General features: G+C 33.2%; 1 protein-coding gene, 1 long non-coding RNA gene and 2 pseudogenes across 2 annotated transcripts; 1 reads left to right on the top strand and 3 right to left on the bottom strand.

Moving 5' to 3' along the window:
* Window positions 1-331: 331 nt before the first annotated feature.
* Window positions 332-3,745, bottom strand: LOC131168727 (phenylacetaldehyde reductase-like; annotated as a pseudogene).
* Window positions 3,746-3,760: 15 nt separating this feature from the next.
* LOC110668678 (uncharacterized) lies at window positions 3,761-6,138 on the top strand. Its single transcript, XR_002497571.2, has 3 exons — window positions 3,761-4,018; window positions 4,911-4,978; window positions 5,807-6,138. It is a non-coding gene; the product is annotated as an uncharacterized LOC110668678 (long non-coding RNA).
* Window positions 6,139-6,715: 577 nt separating this feature from the next.
* Window positions 6,716-8,969, bottom strand: LOC110668872 (cinnamoyl-CoA reductase CAD2-like; annotated as a pseudogene).
* Window positions 8,970-9,432: 463 nt separating this feature from the next.
* LOC131169130 (phenylacetaldehyde reductase-like) lies at window positions 9,433-10,768 on the bottom strand. The gene is made up of 4 exons (XM_058142942.1): window positions 10,553-10,768; window positions 10,309-10,471; window positions 9,890-10,076; window positions 9,433-9,745 (listed from the first exon to the last, which is right to left on the bottom strand). The coding sequence occupies exons 1-4, from the start codon at window positions 10,646-10,648 to the stop codon at window positions 9,601-9,603; spliced, it is 591 nt and encodes a 196-aa protein (XP_057998925.1). The 5' UTR covers window positions 10,649-10,768; the 3' UTR covers window positions 9,433-9,600.
* Window positions 10,769-17,548: the final 6,780 nt, after the last annotated feature.

Below are 17,548 nucleotides of genomic sequence, written 5' to 3' on the forward strand. Positions count from 1 at the left end.
TTACCTAATTCTTAATTATAAATGTACTTTTATACTATACATATGTTAATTCATAATTATAGTTATATTTTATAATGAAATATTATATAATTAATAAATAGTTAAAATATATATTATATAATATACTTTTATATTATATAATATACTTAATTCTAAATTATATATGTATTTTATAATTAAAAATTATATAATTTAGAAATAGTTAAAAGACATTATATGATATATTATGTATTAATAATGCAATTCAAAATTTTGATGTTAATTTAAATATGAAATTTTTTAAAGAAATAATTATATAAAATTGTTTCAAGAACTGATAACTAAATTGGAATTGAAGAACTGAGAATCGTATAAAAATTGGAACCGAAACAATAAAGAACTGACCTAGAATCATACCGAAATTTTAGTTCGATTCCGATTTCTGGGCAAACTTCAAACTGAATTGAAACCTCACATGCTAGGATCTACACATATTTCCAAATTCATAATTCAAGGCATAAAAGATGGTATAAATCGTATTTCATCACAAAGTACAAATCTTTCCAATGCAAAACCTATATCAAATTCACCACAATCAGCACACATATCAACAAATTGGACTTCTTGAACATCATAATCCTTGTGGCAATGAAAAAGAACATAACAGAAATGCAGACAGAATTCCTTCGCATTTATCTGCATCACTTCTCCTTCAATATAGCATGAATCAGACACCAAGAAAGCCCTTCTCTTTCAGGCATTCAATGGTGTCCAAAACACTCACCTCCAAGGGAATGAAGTTGATGCCTAAACTCTTAGCTTTCTCCTTTGAAATCTCATATTTCAATGCGAAAGGCTTGCCATCTTCACGTCTATTAAGCAAGAAAATCATGAACAGCAGTTTCTAGAATTGTGAAATCCTGTATCACTCAGCAGAGAAACTTACTTCTCAGGAAGATGCAGAGTAGGGTATTGCTCATGGACGATCTTCAACAACTCTGAGAAATGTACAACTCTTTCGACTAAGCAATATCTGCCATTAGCAGAAGGTTGTTCAAAAGCTTGAATATGTGCAGATGCAACATCTCTAACATCAACAAATCTGTAAATTTCATTAGGAAATGTTTCTGCTGCATGCAGGAAACCCACAATTCATATAGAACGGACTTGTTAGAGATTATTATATTTAATGATAAAAGATTGAGGAAGAGTCTACCATTTATGTAGTTCAGAATAACCTCCACAGTGACATTTAGAGTTGGCTGTAAGAAAGGACCTATCACAAACCCTGGATGTATTGTGACCATGTCAATTCCAATTTCTTTTGCAAATTTCCAAGCAGCCTTTTCAGCTATGGTTTTTGCATACAGATACCAATGCTGGAAAACCAAGTAATGGATTAAAAACCATAAAAGGCATTATATTAACGGTTTAAATGAAGTTCTGATAATGACCAATGTGAATATATAGCTTGCAGAAGCAGTGATAAGAGCATTGAAAAACCAGGCAATATATGCTTACCTTTATTGACTCACAATGGGCAGGATCTGAAAACCAAGTCTCATCAATTACCACATCAGGAGTCAGAGGCTTTCCATTGAACATAACTGATGCCATTGAAGATGTTATGATCACTCTCTTGAGAGAAGGGACTTTTGCACATTACCTGAGAGCGTTTAGTGTTCCCTTCACTGCAGGATCAATAAGTTCTGCCTGAAAATATACACCAAATCAGGAATAGCTCCTTATTTTTTGTCGAATTACAAGTTCAATTTCAATTATCCTTGAGATTACCTTGGGATCAGTTGTATAAAATAGGGGGCAAGCTGGATGAAATACACCTTCACATCCATCAATAGCAGAATCAAACGACCCTTCTTCCAGTAAATTTGCTTTGAACAAGCAAAGTCTCTCTTTAGCTCCATCGAGTGCTCGCAGGTGTTCGGTTTTCTTTGGATCGCCTATGTCATATGTATAATCAGAATTAAAAGGACGCTATGGAAAAGAAAATGGATTTAGTTTAGGAATAAAATTGTGAAAATTTTGAAGTGGTAGCTTAGCATAAGTTCATAATGAAACCGAGAATCTCCCAAGAGCTAGCTATTAATGGGCAACTTGGCAATCAAACTTTGTATTCAACTGTGTCAAGAAAAGTACAGTCAGTACCTGAGAGCACAAACCAGTGGTGAAAACTTTATTTTAACTCACTGAGAAGGGATGAGAAGAATAAAGCAATCAAACCCAGAACCTAAACTTTGAAGAATTTAAGCAGAAACCAGAAAATATCTTTCTTACTTGATCACACTGAGATCAAAAGAAATAAAACAGCATAAACAGGAATGAAATAGCTACTAACTTAGGTCAAGAACAGTGGCTTTCACTGTATATCCATGTTGGAGTAAGAACTTGACCGGCCATGATGCTATGTAACCTGAACCTTCTGTTACACATACTACTTTTCCCTCTCTACTCATTCTCTTCTTCTGTCTCCTAAAGTAACGCACAACACCATTTTCTTATAGGCAGGAACATGAACAGCTAGAAGAGCTGCCATTGACCCAATGATCGAGTGTCTGCCTAATAATACAGGAAATTAATAAAAAAAATTCAACTCTGACATATAAATCCCTTAAGAAATTTCTGAAGTAATAAAAAAAATCATAGAAGAGCTAAGGACACTAATAATTTGGCTTTCAGGCAAGCAATGAGGTAATTGTAGTCATTTTCATTATTACAGAATTATAATGAAGTTACTAATAAAGCAATCAAACCCAGAACCTAAACTTTGAAGAATTTAGGCAGAAACCAGAAAATATCATTCTTACTTGATCACACTGAGATCAAAAGAAATAAAACAGCATAAACAAGAATGAAATAGATACTCACTTAGGTCAAGAACAGTGGCTTTCACTGTATATCCATGTTGGAGTAAGAACTTGACCAGCCATGATGCTATGTAACCTGAACCTCCTGTTACACATACTACTTTTCCCTCTCCACTCATTCTCTTCTTCTGTCTCCTAAAGTAACGTACAACACCATTTTCTTATAGGCAGGAACATGAACAGCTGGAAGAGCTGCCATTGACCCAATGATCAAGTATCTGCCTAATAATACAGGAAATTAGTAAAAAAAAAATTCAAACTCTGACATATAAATATAGTCTTATAGATGATGGTGATTCTGTTTGTCATATAGTCATATAGATTATATAGTATGTAATAGATTTTCTTTAATTATTCATTTCCTGTTTGGTACCATGGAAATAAAGACAAAAGTACAGATTAACAAATGTACACTCTTCAAGAATTTGATATAATTAAAGATGCTCTAAGCTCTTGGACTGAATCATCCCAAAAAGCTTGAATATGTCCAAATAAAGCATCTTTAACATCAACAAATCGGAAAACTCTCATTTGGGATTATTTTCCTCCATAGCATAAACCTACAATTTCTCACAGAATGGACTAGTTAGAAGCTAGAAATGGTAGAATAGAGATCATTTGTAACATCCCATTTTTTGAAGAAATATTACATATGGTTATTATTTGAATAGAAATAAAAAAATTATAAAGTTTTGAGAAGAAAAAAATTTAATTTAAACTTGGACTTGAAAGAAAAGTTATAAAAGTTTTGGGATGAAAAATAAGATTTTTGGAAAGTTGGGGGACCAAAATGAAATTTGAATAAAAAAAAAAAGTGGACAGCAGCTGCACATCCACGTGAGCTGGTTTCTCCAGCAGTTTCTATAAATAAATAAATATATAAAAGAAAAGAAGAGGACAGTAGAATCGGGAAAGAGGAGAGGAGGAAAAAGAAAGGAAAAGAAAGAAAGAAAGGAAGATGGAGAAGAAGAGAAGGGAAGAGGGAGTTGGTGCTGGATTTTTTTCTGAGTTTCTAGCAAAAAAGAACACTAACAAGGGGAAAAGAAGGATTTTGATCTGAGGTACAAGGAATTTGAGAGAGAGAAATGGAGAAGAAGGTGAACAGTAGCAAAAACAGGGGTTCAGCAGAGGCAGCATGTTTCTCTTCCATCCAGGTGAGTTTGGCTTTTCTTTCACCGTTAATTTTTGGATATGTTTGAGGTTTGTATGTGTAGAAATTATGGTTAAAATTTGGTGATTTTTCAACGGTTGGATTTGAAGAAATATATTGTTGAACACAGGCTGTCTGCAATTAGAACTGTAAATTTTGGCTACTGAAATTTAAGGAAAATAAATAGTTAGGAAACTTAAAAAATTATGTAATTTGGTACAAATGATATTTGGGATGTTGAGGCTGTTGTGTTAAAATTTGGTGAATTTTAGACTTGTGATTTATGAGATATAAATTATTTTGTATAAGTTATCTGATTAAGAATTATTTATGAAAAATTCAGAATTTGAAGGGTTGGATAAATATATTGATATCTCATGATGTAGTACAATTTTAGGCTTAAATTTTTAATGATGCTGTATAGGGATGTCTTGAATATATCGTTAAAATTTGAGATTTATCTGACGGTTAGATCATTATATATAAATTTGAATGCACAAGCTGCCAGATTGGGTATTGATGGTTAAGTTGAATAAGTGATTTTGATGAAACTAAGATTATTTTGAGATAGGATATGAAGTTGTTGAATTATTATATGATTGTGGAATATTTTTTTGAGAAATATATATGTGGATTTTAGTTGGATTTTTGGTGTAAGTATATTTTAATGATTAAGGAAATTATGGAATTGAGTATTATTTTTGATATTATAATTTTTATAGAGCTATAAGTTGGTTAATTGAAAATATTGATATGATTAATGGCTTGTGGATTTGAGATTTATGACGGAGAGTTTAGTCCAATTTAAATGGAAATGCTGTTAAATTTTATCAGATTTTTAATTAGAAAAGTAGAAGTTTATGGTTGATTTTGATTGATTATTGTTATGGTTTTAGGAGGAGCTTTTGATTATGGTTTTAAGTGGATGGAAGGTGATATTTGCTAGTTAGTATCATGAGGTCAGGTGAGTAGTATTTACAATATATGGCATGAATTTGCTTCTCAATTGATTCTTGATCCTTTGAAAATTGAAAATGGTGATTTGCTTCCGATATTTTTGTTGATTATTTGATTCATTTTTATTGTTCAATCTAATTTCATTCTATTGTTGCTCATTCCCATTCCAATATTTCATGCATACTAGCAAGTCTAGAAAGAGAGTTGGAGATTGTGAAATTGAGATAAATAGTAAATGATGATGAGACTAATAGCTTGTACAGAGAAATAGATGATAGTAGCAAAGTTCAGCAGATGTGATTTAATATTTTAGAATTATGAGAAGAATTATAAGATTGTGAGCATTTATGGTGGAATTGCTTGGCTACTTTGGGTAGCAATGATTTGTTTGGCAGAAGTTGGTTATTGGAGTTTATGAATTTGATGGTTTGTGGTATTGACAATCATGATATGCGCTTGTATCACTATGAGATATAAAATTATATTTAACGGGAGCTGCCACTGTGAGATTTGACACAGCATTGCTATGATTTTTATATATATTTCTATACTCTGGCATATCTTTGGATGTCAAGTACCAATTATCGATAATTTTTATATATGTGAGGAACACTTGGAGAATAGGAAGAATATAATTTGAGTTATTTGGAGATTCTAGAATTGCATAGCATGTTGATTTGATTATTCAATTTATTCAGCTTGTTTTAATTTCCTTTTTGTTTTTTTTTTATCTATCCATTTAGCTTATTTCTTCTATATTTCTTTTTGTTGCATGATGTATATTGTAAATGTCAACTCACTGGGTAGTTTATACTCATCCTACCCAACTCATCAGTTTTGCAGGCAATTTAGGGTGAATATTGGGTATCAGTTTTATGGATCTTAGAGCTTCGATTGGCTAGAATCCACAGTCTTAGAGAGCATCGGAAGAATGATTATTCAGTAGAGATAAAGGTGTGACATCATTATTTTTAATGACAAATGATTGTGAAGGGTTACCATTTATGCAGTACAAAATCACCTTCACAGTAACATTATCAGGTCAAGAACTCATCAAATGTAATTTTTGTAATTTTAATAATTTTCAAGGTAGGAAAAAAAAAGAATCCGACTAATTAAAGTTGACTGGTTAGATCTAATTTCTAGTTTAACTAATTAATTTATCTAGTTCATTTTTTTTTCCTTTTCTTTAAGCTTCGATTGAGATTCAAACTCAACCAGTTCCTTTTATTCATTTGACTAAGCTGGGATTTAAACTCAAAATCTCATAATTCTTGGAAATAACTTTATTACCCCCAAAAAATGGGATTGACCTTAAAATGTAGCATACTAACTTTTAATTAATTAGTCAATTTAATGGAAAGAAAAATTTCATGGTGTGTACTTCTTTCCATGAAACCAAAGGATGTACTTGATCCACTTTCTTGTCCAAGATATCATTACAGGTCTGTTAACCATGAAATTTGATTCAAAAGCAGAGGCTATTGCTTTGCCTCGATTCTTTTTTCGACCTATTATTGCTAAAACGTGAGCTCATTGAAAGTGAGTCTTAACCATAGACTCCTTAGAGGAGAGAGAGTCCAGAACTGAATGTAAATAAAAATAGTTTTGCTTAATTTTATTAATTCAAGTGACCACTTTTATAAAAAAAGATTTACACAAAATTTATTAGAATCTTACTAATAATAAAAATCCCAAATCAGCATAAGTTATACTAGAAAGGAAATATTAATTAACACATAACTAAGGAGGGAAAAATAATAATTAAAATATATTTATTGAGGTCTACTTCCCAATTCCTTATTTATTTGTCTCCTTTAGTTCTCTAAGTATTCAGACATTAAGAAAGCCTTTCTCCTTCAAGCTTTCAATGGTGTCTACAACCCTCACATCCAAAGGAATGAAGTCAATACCCAAAGCTTTTGCTTTCTCCTTTGATACCTCATATTTTGGTACAAAAGGCTTGTCATCTTGACATCTGCAAAAAAGGAAGAATAACCCACAAATGTTTCTCAGAATTCTTGAGATCAATCAGATAAACTGCAATTACAGAACAACAAAGCTTGGAAACAATGCTAAACACTTCATAGTTTTTTGGAGAAACAACATTAACTTACTTTTCAGGAATGTGCAGAGTTGGGTAATGTTTGTGAATAATCTTCAAAAACTCAGAGTAGTGTACAACTCTTCCAACTAAACAGAGTCTGCCACTAGCTGAAGCCAATTCAAAAGCTCCAATATGTGCATTGGCAACATCTCTAGCATCAACAAATTTGTAATTATCATTTGGAAATATTTGAGCTCCTGCACATTGAAAATCCCAGCTACCCCATCAGAAGAAATCATATGCAGAATCTAGTTAGAAGGCTAGAAAACAAACATTGTATGCTTGAATTTTGCAGGGAATAATAAATACCATTGATGTAGTGTGCAAACACCTCCACACAAGGAGAAAGAGTGGGCTACAAGAGAGGACCAATCACAAACCCTGGATGTATGGTAACCAAGTCAATCCCATTCTCCTTTGCAAATCTCTCCTCAGCAAAGATTTTTGAAATAACATACCAAAGCTGCAAAGAACCAATACAAAAATAGATTAACCAGTAAATAAAAATTGCAACAGAAATGTGAAGTACCATATATTCGTACCTTCTTTGACTCACAGAACGCAAGATCCGAAAACCAAGTCTCATCAACTACGACATCAGGGCTCAGAGCTTTTCCATTGTAAGAAACTGATGCCATGGAAGATGTTACAACCACTCTCTTGATAGAAGGAACTTTTGCACACGACTTGAGCACATTTAGTGTTCCCTTTACTGCAGGATCAATCAAATCTGCCAGAAATATGAAGAATTTAAAAAAGAAAAAAAACTGTGAAGTTAGATTATAAGAAAGATATGCAGACCAAATATGTGGTGAAAGCACACATCCCTTGTTTGAACGCAAATTTGAACTCATATGGGGCTTTAGTCTTGTAGCTCAAGCCATAGAGTTTACGCATATAAGAGATTTCCAGAAAACTATGGAGGGAAAAAATTGATTAGAATTAGCATCAATTTCACCTGAGGTTCATTTGTTGAAAGAATAACAGGAGAAGCTGTATGAAATACACCTTCTCATCCATCAACTACAGCATCAAAGGATCCTTCTTCCAGCAAGTTTGCTTTGTATAATTGAAGTCTTTCTTTGGTTCCATCAAGTGAACGTGGAGTTTTCTGTTTTCTTAAGGTCATCTTGACATTTACAAACAGAATTCAGTACATTCAAAGAGAAAATCCAACAAAAGCAATATATGGTCAAATGCAGGAGACTAATTATTCGGTAATGACGCTCCCCTTCCATTTGAAGAATTTTCATATCTTCATTTGTGCCTTGACATCAAAGCAATCAAAACCATGTCCTAAAATTTAAAGATCATACAGAAAACCATGCATAGAAATCACAATAAAACAGAAACCAGGGGGAGGAAAAAAAAAAAAAAAAAAAGATAAAAGAGATACTAACTAGGGTCACGAACGGTGGCTTTAACTGTATACCCTCGCTCAAGCAAGAACTTAAACAGCCAGGATGCTATGTAACCAGACCCTCCTGTTACGCACACAACTTTTCCTTCTCCACTCATTTGCTATTTTTTCGAAGTGAAAATTTATCAATCAGATTCTTCTCTTGGATGAATACATATAACTTGCAATTTTGGAGTCAGAATTACTTATATTTTGGGGTTCTTGCATAAGCAGTTAGCTCAACATATTGTGGCTGTTGTCATTGCTTAAGTCAACATATCAAATCCAAAAGGAGTTCTGGCAAAGATGACCTCTAATTTTTAATTCATTCTATTTCAGACAGTGATGATTTTGTTTGTATTGTCTGCCTTAACTTGACAAAAAAAAAGTCTGCCTTGACATACCGTCAACTGGTCAGAACTAAATTCTAATTTAACTAATTAATTTGTTTAATTAGTTCATCTTTTTTATTTATTGAATTGAAATTCATTAATAAATCAACTTAATTTTTAAAATGCTAAAAAAAAATTAACCCATAAAATAAAATAAACTCTATTTGTTTTGCGGGATATAGTATATTTTCTATAAGAATTATTTTTTTAAAAAAAAATTTTTCAATATTTTTTATTATTTTGCAATGATAAACTAATGGCATATATCTTCACAATATAATAAAATTGTTAAAATTTATAAAAATAATGTCTTTAAAAATATTTAATTTTCTCTTGAGAGAACATAAACCAATTTTAAAAATTCACCAGGCTTTGCATCAGTAACGGGTCTGTGCCCATTCATTTGAGGGGTTCATATGGCATCCATTCCAAATTGACTTGTCTTTTTGTTACCGGTTATATTATTATCAAAAACAGGTTGATTGATGTCAGATTGTAGTAAATTTTCAGAACTATTAAGTCTTGAGTTCGAATTCTAATTAAAACTCTAACGAAAAATGACATATCCTCCATGGACAAAAATTATATATATATATATATATATATATATATATATATATTTGTTTGGTTGCTCAGAAAATTAAGACAAGGCGAAGCTTTGGATACAAGTTATTTAATTGAGGTCTGCCTTCCATTTCCATTTTTATTTGTCTCCGTAATTTCTCAATTATTCAGACATTAAGAAAGCCTTTCTCCTTCAAGCTTTCAATGGTGTCTACAACACTCAGTTCCAAAGGAATGAAGTCAATGCCCAAAGCTTTTGCTTTCTCCTTTGATATCTCATGTTTTGGAACAAAAGACTTGTCATCTTGACATCTGCAGAAAAAAAAAAAATCTTAAACTTTTTCTTAGAATTCTCGATATCAGTAAGATAAACTGCCATTATAGAACAAAAAAGCTCAGAAACAATAATAAACATTTCATTTTTTTTTTTTTTTTTATAGAAACAGCAATACATACTTTTCAGGAATGTGCGGAGTTGGGTAATGTTTGTGAACAATCTTCAAAAACTCAGAGAAGTGCACAACTGTTTCAACTAAACAATATCTGCCACTGGCTGAAGCCAATTCAAAAGCTTCAATATGTGCATTGGCAACATCTCTAACATCAACAAGATACCAATTATCATATAAATATGTTTGAGCTCCTGCACATTGAAAATCCCAGCTACCCCATCAGAAGAAATCATATACAGAATATAGTTACAGGGAAATTCATGTCAAGATTTAATCTATCATGAATCCAAGACACACTATATGAGGTGAGGCCAACATATAGAATAGATGGGATTCACATTTTTATGTTTTGGATTGGATCCACAATAAACCAAGTCTAGAAAACAAACATTAAGCTTGAATTTTACAAGGAATAGTGAATACCTTTGGCGTATTGTGCAAACACCTCCATACTAGTACTAAGAGTGGGCTGCAAGAGAGGGCCAATCACAACCCCTGGATGTATGGTAACCAAGTCAATTCCATTCTCTTTTGCAAATCTCCAAGCAGCCTCCTCTGCTAAGATTTTTGAAACAGGATACCAAAGCTGCGAAGAACCAAAAACGAAAACAGTTCAACCAATAAACAAAAAATTGCAACAGAAATGTGAATTACCATGTATTCTTACCTTCCTTGACTCACAAAATGCAGAATCTGAAAACCAAGTCTCGTCAACTACATCATCAGGATTCAAAGGTTTTTCTCTGTATAAAACTGATGCCATTGAAGATGTTACAACCACTCTCTTGAGAGAAGGAACCTTTGCACATGACTTTAGCACATTTAGTGTTCCCTTTACTGCAGGATCAATCAAATCTGACTGAAATATGAAGAATTAGGAAAAAAAAAATAATAAAGACGACCCTGTGAAATTAGATTACAAGAAAGATTTGCAGACCAAATATGTTGTGAAAGCACACATCCCGTGTTTGAACAATAAATTATGCAAATCATGACTGATGTCCCAAAATATGTCCAAGAGGGGGGTGAATTGGACTTTAAAAACAATTTTCGGTTCTTGCTCAAAACCTTTGAAAATTGCAGCTAGGTTCAACTAAATTAACTAATGTGAAAAATGAACAATATAGCTCTATTGACAAGTTGACTCAAGGTTAAGCTGTATGCAATCAGTATACTGATATAACAGACTATATAAGCATTCAGTAAATATATCAGTAAACTGAATACGTTTTTATCACAGCAACTAGAGCAGTATACCAGATATCCTATCTGACAGCACAACAGATAACCAACAGAATATATCAGATATCAGCAGATTTTGCAGTAAACTATTTTTCTCAGATAGCAGCAAGATCAACAGCATATGATATCAATTTTCATATCAGCAAAAGCATATCATTCATAAAGCTAAATTGCAAAAATGTAAAGAGCAAGGGTTGAGAAAATGAACACTGGAATTTTTATAGTGGTTCGGCTTTAACTAGCCTACATCCACTCTCTCAAAGATCCCACTTTGAGTCTTCACTCCACTATTCTTCTCTTTTCAAGGCAAGAGACAAAGCCCTTTACAAATCTTCTCAACAAAGCTTTTACAAGTAGCTTCACACTTCTACCAAGTGTTATCCCAAACACTTATCACAACCAAGCTTCAATAGGTGCTTGAATGACCTCTCACAAATGATAATAATGTGTTGAAAAACTCACTCTCACTCAATTACAACAGCAACTATAAAGAAGAGTTGAGTAAATAAGCCAATGATGAGCAATAAATCACTTTGAGCACTTTGAATGAAAGCTTTAAAGATTTTGAACAGTAGAGGGACTTTCATTAAGTGCAAAATGGCCAAAGGAAGGTGTATTTATAGCTTTGGAACGTTTACCGCAGTAACTCATTTGAACGTTACATACGAATTTCAAGAAAATAGCCGTTATTTTGTCGCTTTCTGATGTTGTGCGAGTTGAAACAGTTAGCGATTTGAGAAAATAGCAAACCAGTTATCATACTAAAATCATTATCAAACCAGTTAGCATACCAGGAAAACTTTTCTGCATAACTTTCAAAACTATAAAACTTTACACCAAATCATAGTCAAACACTTTTTAGGCCAGTAATGATATTTAAAAAGAAAATCTTTTGAGGGATTAAAAATAAGCATCATTGACTTTTACTCCTCAATTCTTTTCACAAGAAATCCTAAGAAATAAAACTAACTCTAATACTATATGTACCTTCAATTCTGATTTTCAATGCAGCCTTGGAAGGTAACCTTTTCTTCTTTTATCTCTTTTGCTTCGTCTTGTGTTATCCTTAGAATGTCATCTTTTCTTCATAAGGACCAATCCATCATAAAATCCTTTTGTCCTTCTTCTTTGAGATACACAACACTTAAAACAATGTTAGTTTGATTCTAGTTGAGTTTTGGTATCATCAAAATCTATGCTCCTTTGAGCTTGTGGGGTCAACAATCTCCCCCTTTTTGATGATGACAAAACTCAATTGAATCACCAAGTAAATGTCAATAAGTGTGAGTATGTGTATGAATGTGTATGTGAGAATAACTCCCCCTATGTATGTGCTTATATCAACAATTAATCACAAATAACTCCCCCTTAATAATTTCAATAAAACATTCATAAGCATTTTCTTAAGGAGTCAAGTGTGACTAAAGATACTAACTAAATATGCACAATATACACACTAATCACAAATTGTATATATCATTCACAAGTGATATCAACAATATGCACACCATAAAACTATATCAACCATATGCACAAACTATGTTATCCACAAGTAATCACAAACTATATCAAGTATCAAGATTACCATTCATTACTTTTCTCCCCCTTTTTGTCAGCATCAAAAGAATATGGGAGAAATCATGCATGTCAAAATTCAGTCTAAGTGCAGTGAATAAACAGTTAAAATAGTAACTGATATAGCAAACTAATTAAAAGTTCAGAAAAACCAAAAGTAGCAGACTAAGTAGCAAACTAACAGACAGACTGTTAGACAAAATTCAATCAAAGTTCAGTTTATCCTTTCAGCCTAGAACTTCTTCTGATTGGTTTTGGAGCACCCATTTTCAACTTTTTGGGCTTGACAGGTTTGTCACTCAAAGTTTGAAGAATTGCAAAGAGCCAATTCGCCCGGTGTCAAAGGAACAATAGGCCCACCGCTAACTCAAAGAGTACTGCATCACCGCAGACTTTTTGCCGCTTTAGTCTTTTTGCCGTGGGTTTACCGCTTTCCTCTTCTGCTTATGCCTTTGTTCTTGTTGAGCTGTTTTGCCCTTTCCTTTTGCAGGAGCAGCAGGAGCAGGTGTCTCTGGTTCTGCTTCAGACTCTGAGTCACTCTTATCTTTTCCACTTCCCTCTTTGCTGCCTCCAGTACCATTCTCATCATCAGATTCATCTTCATCTTTTTCTGCTTCAGCTTCTTCCTCTTCCTCCTTTTCTTCCTCTTTCACTTCTTCTTCATCTGTTTCTTTCTCTTCTTCTTCTGTTTCTTCTTCCTCTTCCTCTTCTGTTTCTTCTTCTTCCTCTTTTTCTTTCTCTTTCTCCTTTTCTTTCACTTTCTCGGCTAGAGGAACAGATCCAAGAGCAACCTTATCGGTTTCTCCAAATTTCAGTGGTTGAAATACCCAAATGGACTTTGATTTTAAACAACTCTTCAACAATCTTGTACATTAGCATCAAAGATCCATCAACCTTGGAGTCAAGAGCATTCATAAGAATAGTTTGAAAACTTCTAAATTTTTGTATCTCCCCAAGTTCTATTTCAACAAATTCTCTCAAATTGTTCACTTCCTGCAAAATACCTTCAACATTTAAAGTACCACTTGCACTATCTTTGGAGCTAGCACCTTGCTCAAATCTAAGCTTTCTACCATCATCATCTTTTTGCAAGCTAGTGATTGGGATCATATTGGTCCTAAGTTTCTCGATTCCAAAGGTATCCCAAAGTCTCTAAATAGACAATTAAGAAGATGAGAATATGGTAGCTTATAAGGTGGCTTCCTTTTCATGATTTGTTTCAAAGATAAAATAGGCAAGATTAAACTCAATTTGGTTCACTATATGCCAAATTATGCAGAGGTCAAGGGTACTCAAATAGTTGGGATCTGCTCTAGGATTCAACACATAAATGATAATACTATTAAGAATTTTAATGTGTTGATGAGCATGGGTAATGCTAGTCTTATCCTTCACTTCTCCTTTAAACACTTCACCCTCAAAATCCCTTTTGTTGAACCCACCAACAGCAAAAACATCTTTGTGGGAGCAGATTTTGTTTCCACTATTTGGAATTCCTAGGCTTTAGCTAATCTAGCTCACTACTTCATAAATTGTCCCTTTCATTCTCACCTTAAAGGACTCATCTTTTCGTAATCATCAACCCTCGATTTTTATAGAATTCTTGCACTAAGTCCACATACACTCCTTCAAGATCGTAACACGCTTATCCCATTTTTGATACTCAAACAATGATTGTAAAGGAACGGAAATTTCAACAAAAGCAGCCATGAATATACCTTGGCTCATGAATAGCCCTCTCCATATGTACAACCGAGCTTTTGAAGTCTTCTTCTTTAGATCCTTTTTCCGACTGCTCATCGGTTCTTTTCTTTGATGTTTCTTTTGGCTTACCAATTACCAGAGGAGCATCCTTTGTGGAGGTGGTGACGCAGGACACTAGCGCGCTTGAGTCTCGAGGATGAATATGTGGTGATTTTGGCTTTCCTTTTCCTTTGTCTCGTGCCATAACCAATCTTAGAAATAAATTAGGCCAAATGACAGAGAGAATCGAGATTGTAAAATAAGTGATGTGAGCAAATATATATATATATATATATTTATATATATAATCAATTTAAGCATATCAACATTCATTTTTCACAACAGAGCGCAATGACAAAATAGAACAGATAAAGAAAAAATATTAGAGTTCTTATAAATCCATAGCTGTCGAGTTAATATTATGTATCATATTTTACGAAACGTTAATGCCCAAAAATTAACAACAGAGCGCTAGAACAGAACAAACGACCGAGAGCAATAAAAAAATTATCAGCATATTACAAAAGCAGAGTAAACAGACAAGAGCAAATCAAAATATCAACCTATTACTAAGGCGTAACACACAGTATAGATTTAATATGGAACACGATTCCATTAAAGGTTTAAGCTTTATAATTAAATATACTGAAACAGAGAGTGCGAATCGTCAAAGAAAAATAACCAAAGCCAAATGATTTCTTTCCGCAGATTTAACGGAAACGAAAAACTTTGGGGATTTTCTTTCTGTAAATAATCGATTTAATCGATTCACTGTCAAAGGTTTTCGGAAGTATTTACGAACGATGAAGGGAGACGAACGCGTGAAGTGGTGCGTAAACGGGTTAGCAGGTGAAAAGAAAATCTAAGCCGTTCGGGTTCTGGGAAACGAGGCGACGGAAAGAAGGGTTTTGAATTTTAAAACTTGAAAGGACACAACTGTAGGTTTTGCAGGGAATAGGTAGCGTGTAGCAGAGGAGAGACGGCGAGAAGACTGATGGTTCAGAAGAAAAAATTAAATCCCGCGCAAATCAAAGTGTTAAAAAGTCCATTTTGCCCTTAAATACATAATGATGCAATACTTTAAGTAGAGGGGTATTTAAGTCATTTGGGCTTTAAACATGAAGAATAGGCGCTCGAGAAAAAAAAATTTATAGAGTTTTATAGCAATCAGACCAGATTCCAAGATTGCCAGCTAAAAAGTAGGAGCAGAGGTAAAGCGTTAAGCAAACAAGAAAATTAGCAAACGGATTAGTATGCCACGAGAGCAAATTCTGCAGACATCGCTCATATCCGATATAATCCGTAATTTTTCAAATTACACCAAAATATCGAATGCATTTTCAACATCGCAAATCAACATATATCACTTCATTTTCATATGGAAACATGAGAATACATCAAAATTTAATCAAAAGCATCAATCATACCAAGTTCTCTTCTTATTTTGCAAAAAGTTTACTCACTAAGTGGCTTTATGATTATGTCAGCAAGCTGTTTTTCAGAAGGGACAAATTCGATTTGAATATCACCATTTTGATCATGATCCCTAATGAAATGATGTATAATTTCAATATGCTTGCTTCTAGAGTGTTGAACAGGATTTTGATAGGTTTATAGCACTAGTATTGTCACATCTTATGGGAATGTGATCAAATTTAATTTCAAAGTCTTCAAGTCGTTGTTTCATCCACAAAATTTGTGCAACACAACTTCCACCGCAATATATTCAGCTTCGCAGAGAAAGTGCAATGTAAGTTTGCTTTTATCGTGCCATGAAACTAATGCATGACCTAGAAATTGACAAGTTCCGTATGCTTTTTCTATCTAATCTACTACCAAAGAAAATCAATCACTATAACCAATAAGATCAAATGATTCACATTTTGGATACCATAAGCCAATATTGTGAGTGCCAATGAGGTATTTAAAAATTCTCTTAATCATATAAGATGAGATTCTTTGGACATGACTGAAATCTTGCACATAAACATACACTAAAATGAATATCCGGTCTAGATGTCACAAGTAGAGTAAAGAACCAATCATACCTCTATAAAATTTGTTATCTACCTCTTTACCTCTTTCATCTTTCTCTAATTTAATTGTTGAGCTCATGGGAGTTCCAACACTTTTCATATCCTCCATTTTGAACTTCTTTAACATATCCTTTATGTACTTGGACTGATTTATAAAAATTCCATCTTTCATTTGCTTAATTTGCAATCCAAGGAAGAAAGTAAGTTCACCCATCATACTCATTTCAAATTCACTTTTCATCATGTTGGAAAATTTCTTACAAAGAGAATGGTTAGTAGCACCAAAAATAATATCATCTACATAAATTTGCACAATAAGCATGTCTTTTCCCATTTTCTTAATGAAAAGAGTAGTATCCACTTTTCCTCTTTTAAAATCATTTTGAAGCAAGAATTTACTAAGTCTCTCATACCATGCTCTAGGAGCTTGCTTTAAACCATAGAGAGCTTTAGTAAGCTTGTAAACATGATTTGGAAAGTGAGGGTCTTCAAAACCAGGAGGTTGAGCTACATAAACTTCTTCATCAATATATCCATTTAAAAATGCACTTTTAACATCCATTTGATAAAGCATGAAATTCTTAAAACATGCAAATGCACATAACATTCTAATAGCTTCAATTCTAGCAACCGGAGCAAAGGTTTCATCAAAATCAATACCTTCCTCTTGGTTGTATCCTTGAGCTACTAGTCTAGCTTTATTTCTAACTACATGTCCTTTTTCATCCATCTTATTCCTAAATACCCATTTAGTTCCAATAACAGTATGCTTTTTAGGTTTAGGAACAAGTGTCCAAACTTTGTTTCTTTCAAATTGATTTAATTCCTCTTGCATAGCAAAAAGCCAATTTTCATCATTTTGAGCATCATCATATGTTTTGGGTTCAAATTGAGAAACAAAAGCAACATTACCAAAGTATCTTCTAAGTTGAGCTCTTGTCATCATTCTTTGTGATGGACTATCAAGAATGTCATCTTTGGAATGATTTATATGATACCTCCATTCTTGTGGAATATCTTGATGTTGAGGTTCCTCAATTTGTAGTTCTTCCACATTTGGTTGGGAG

Source organism: Hevea brasiliensis, unplaced genomic scaffold (assembly GCF_030052815.1).
Source record: "Hevea brasiliensis isolate MT/VB/25A 57/8 unplaced genomic scaffold, ASM3005281v1 Scaf95, whole genome shotgun sequence".
Lineage (NCBI taxonomy): Eukaryota > Viridiplantae > Streptophyta > Magnoliopsida > Malpighiales > Euphorbiaceae > Hevea > Hevea brasiliensis.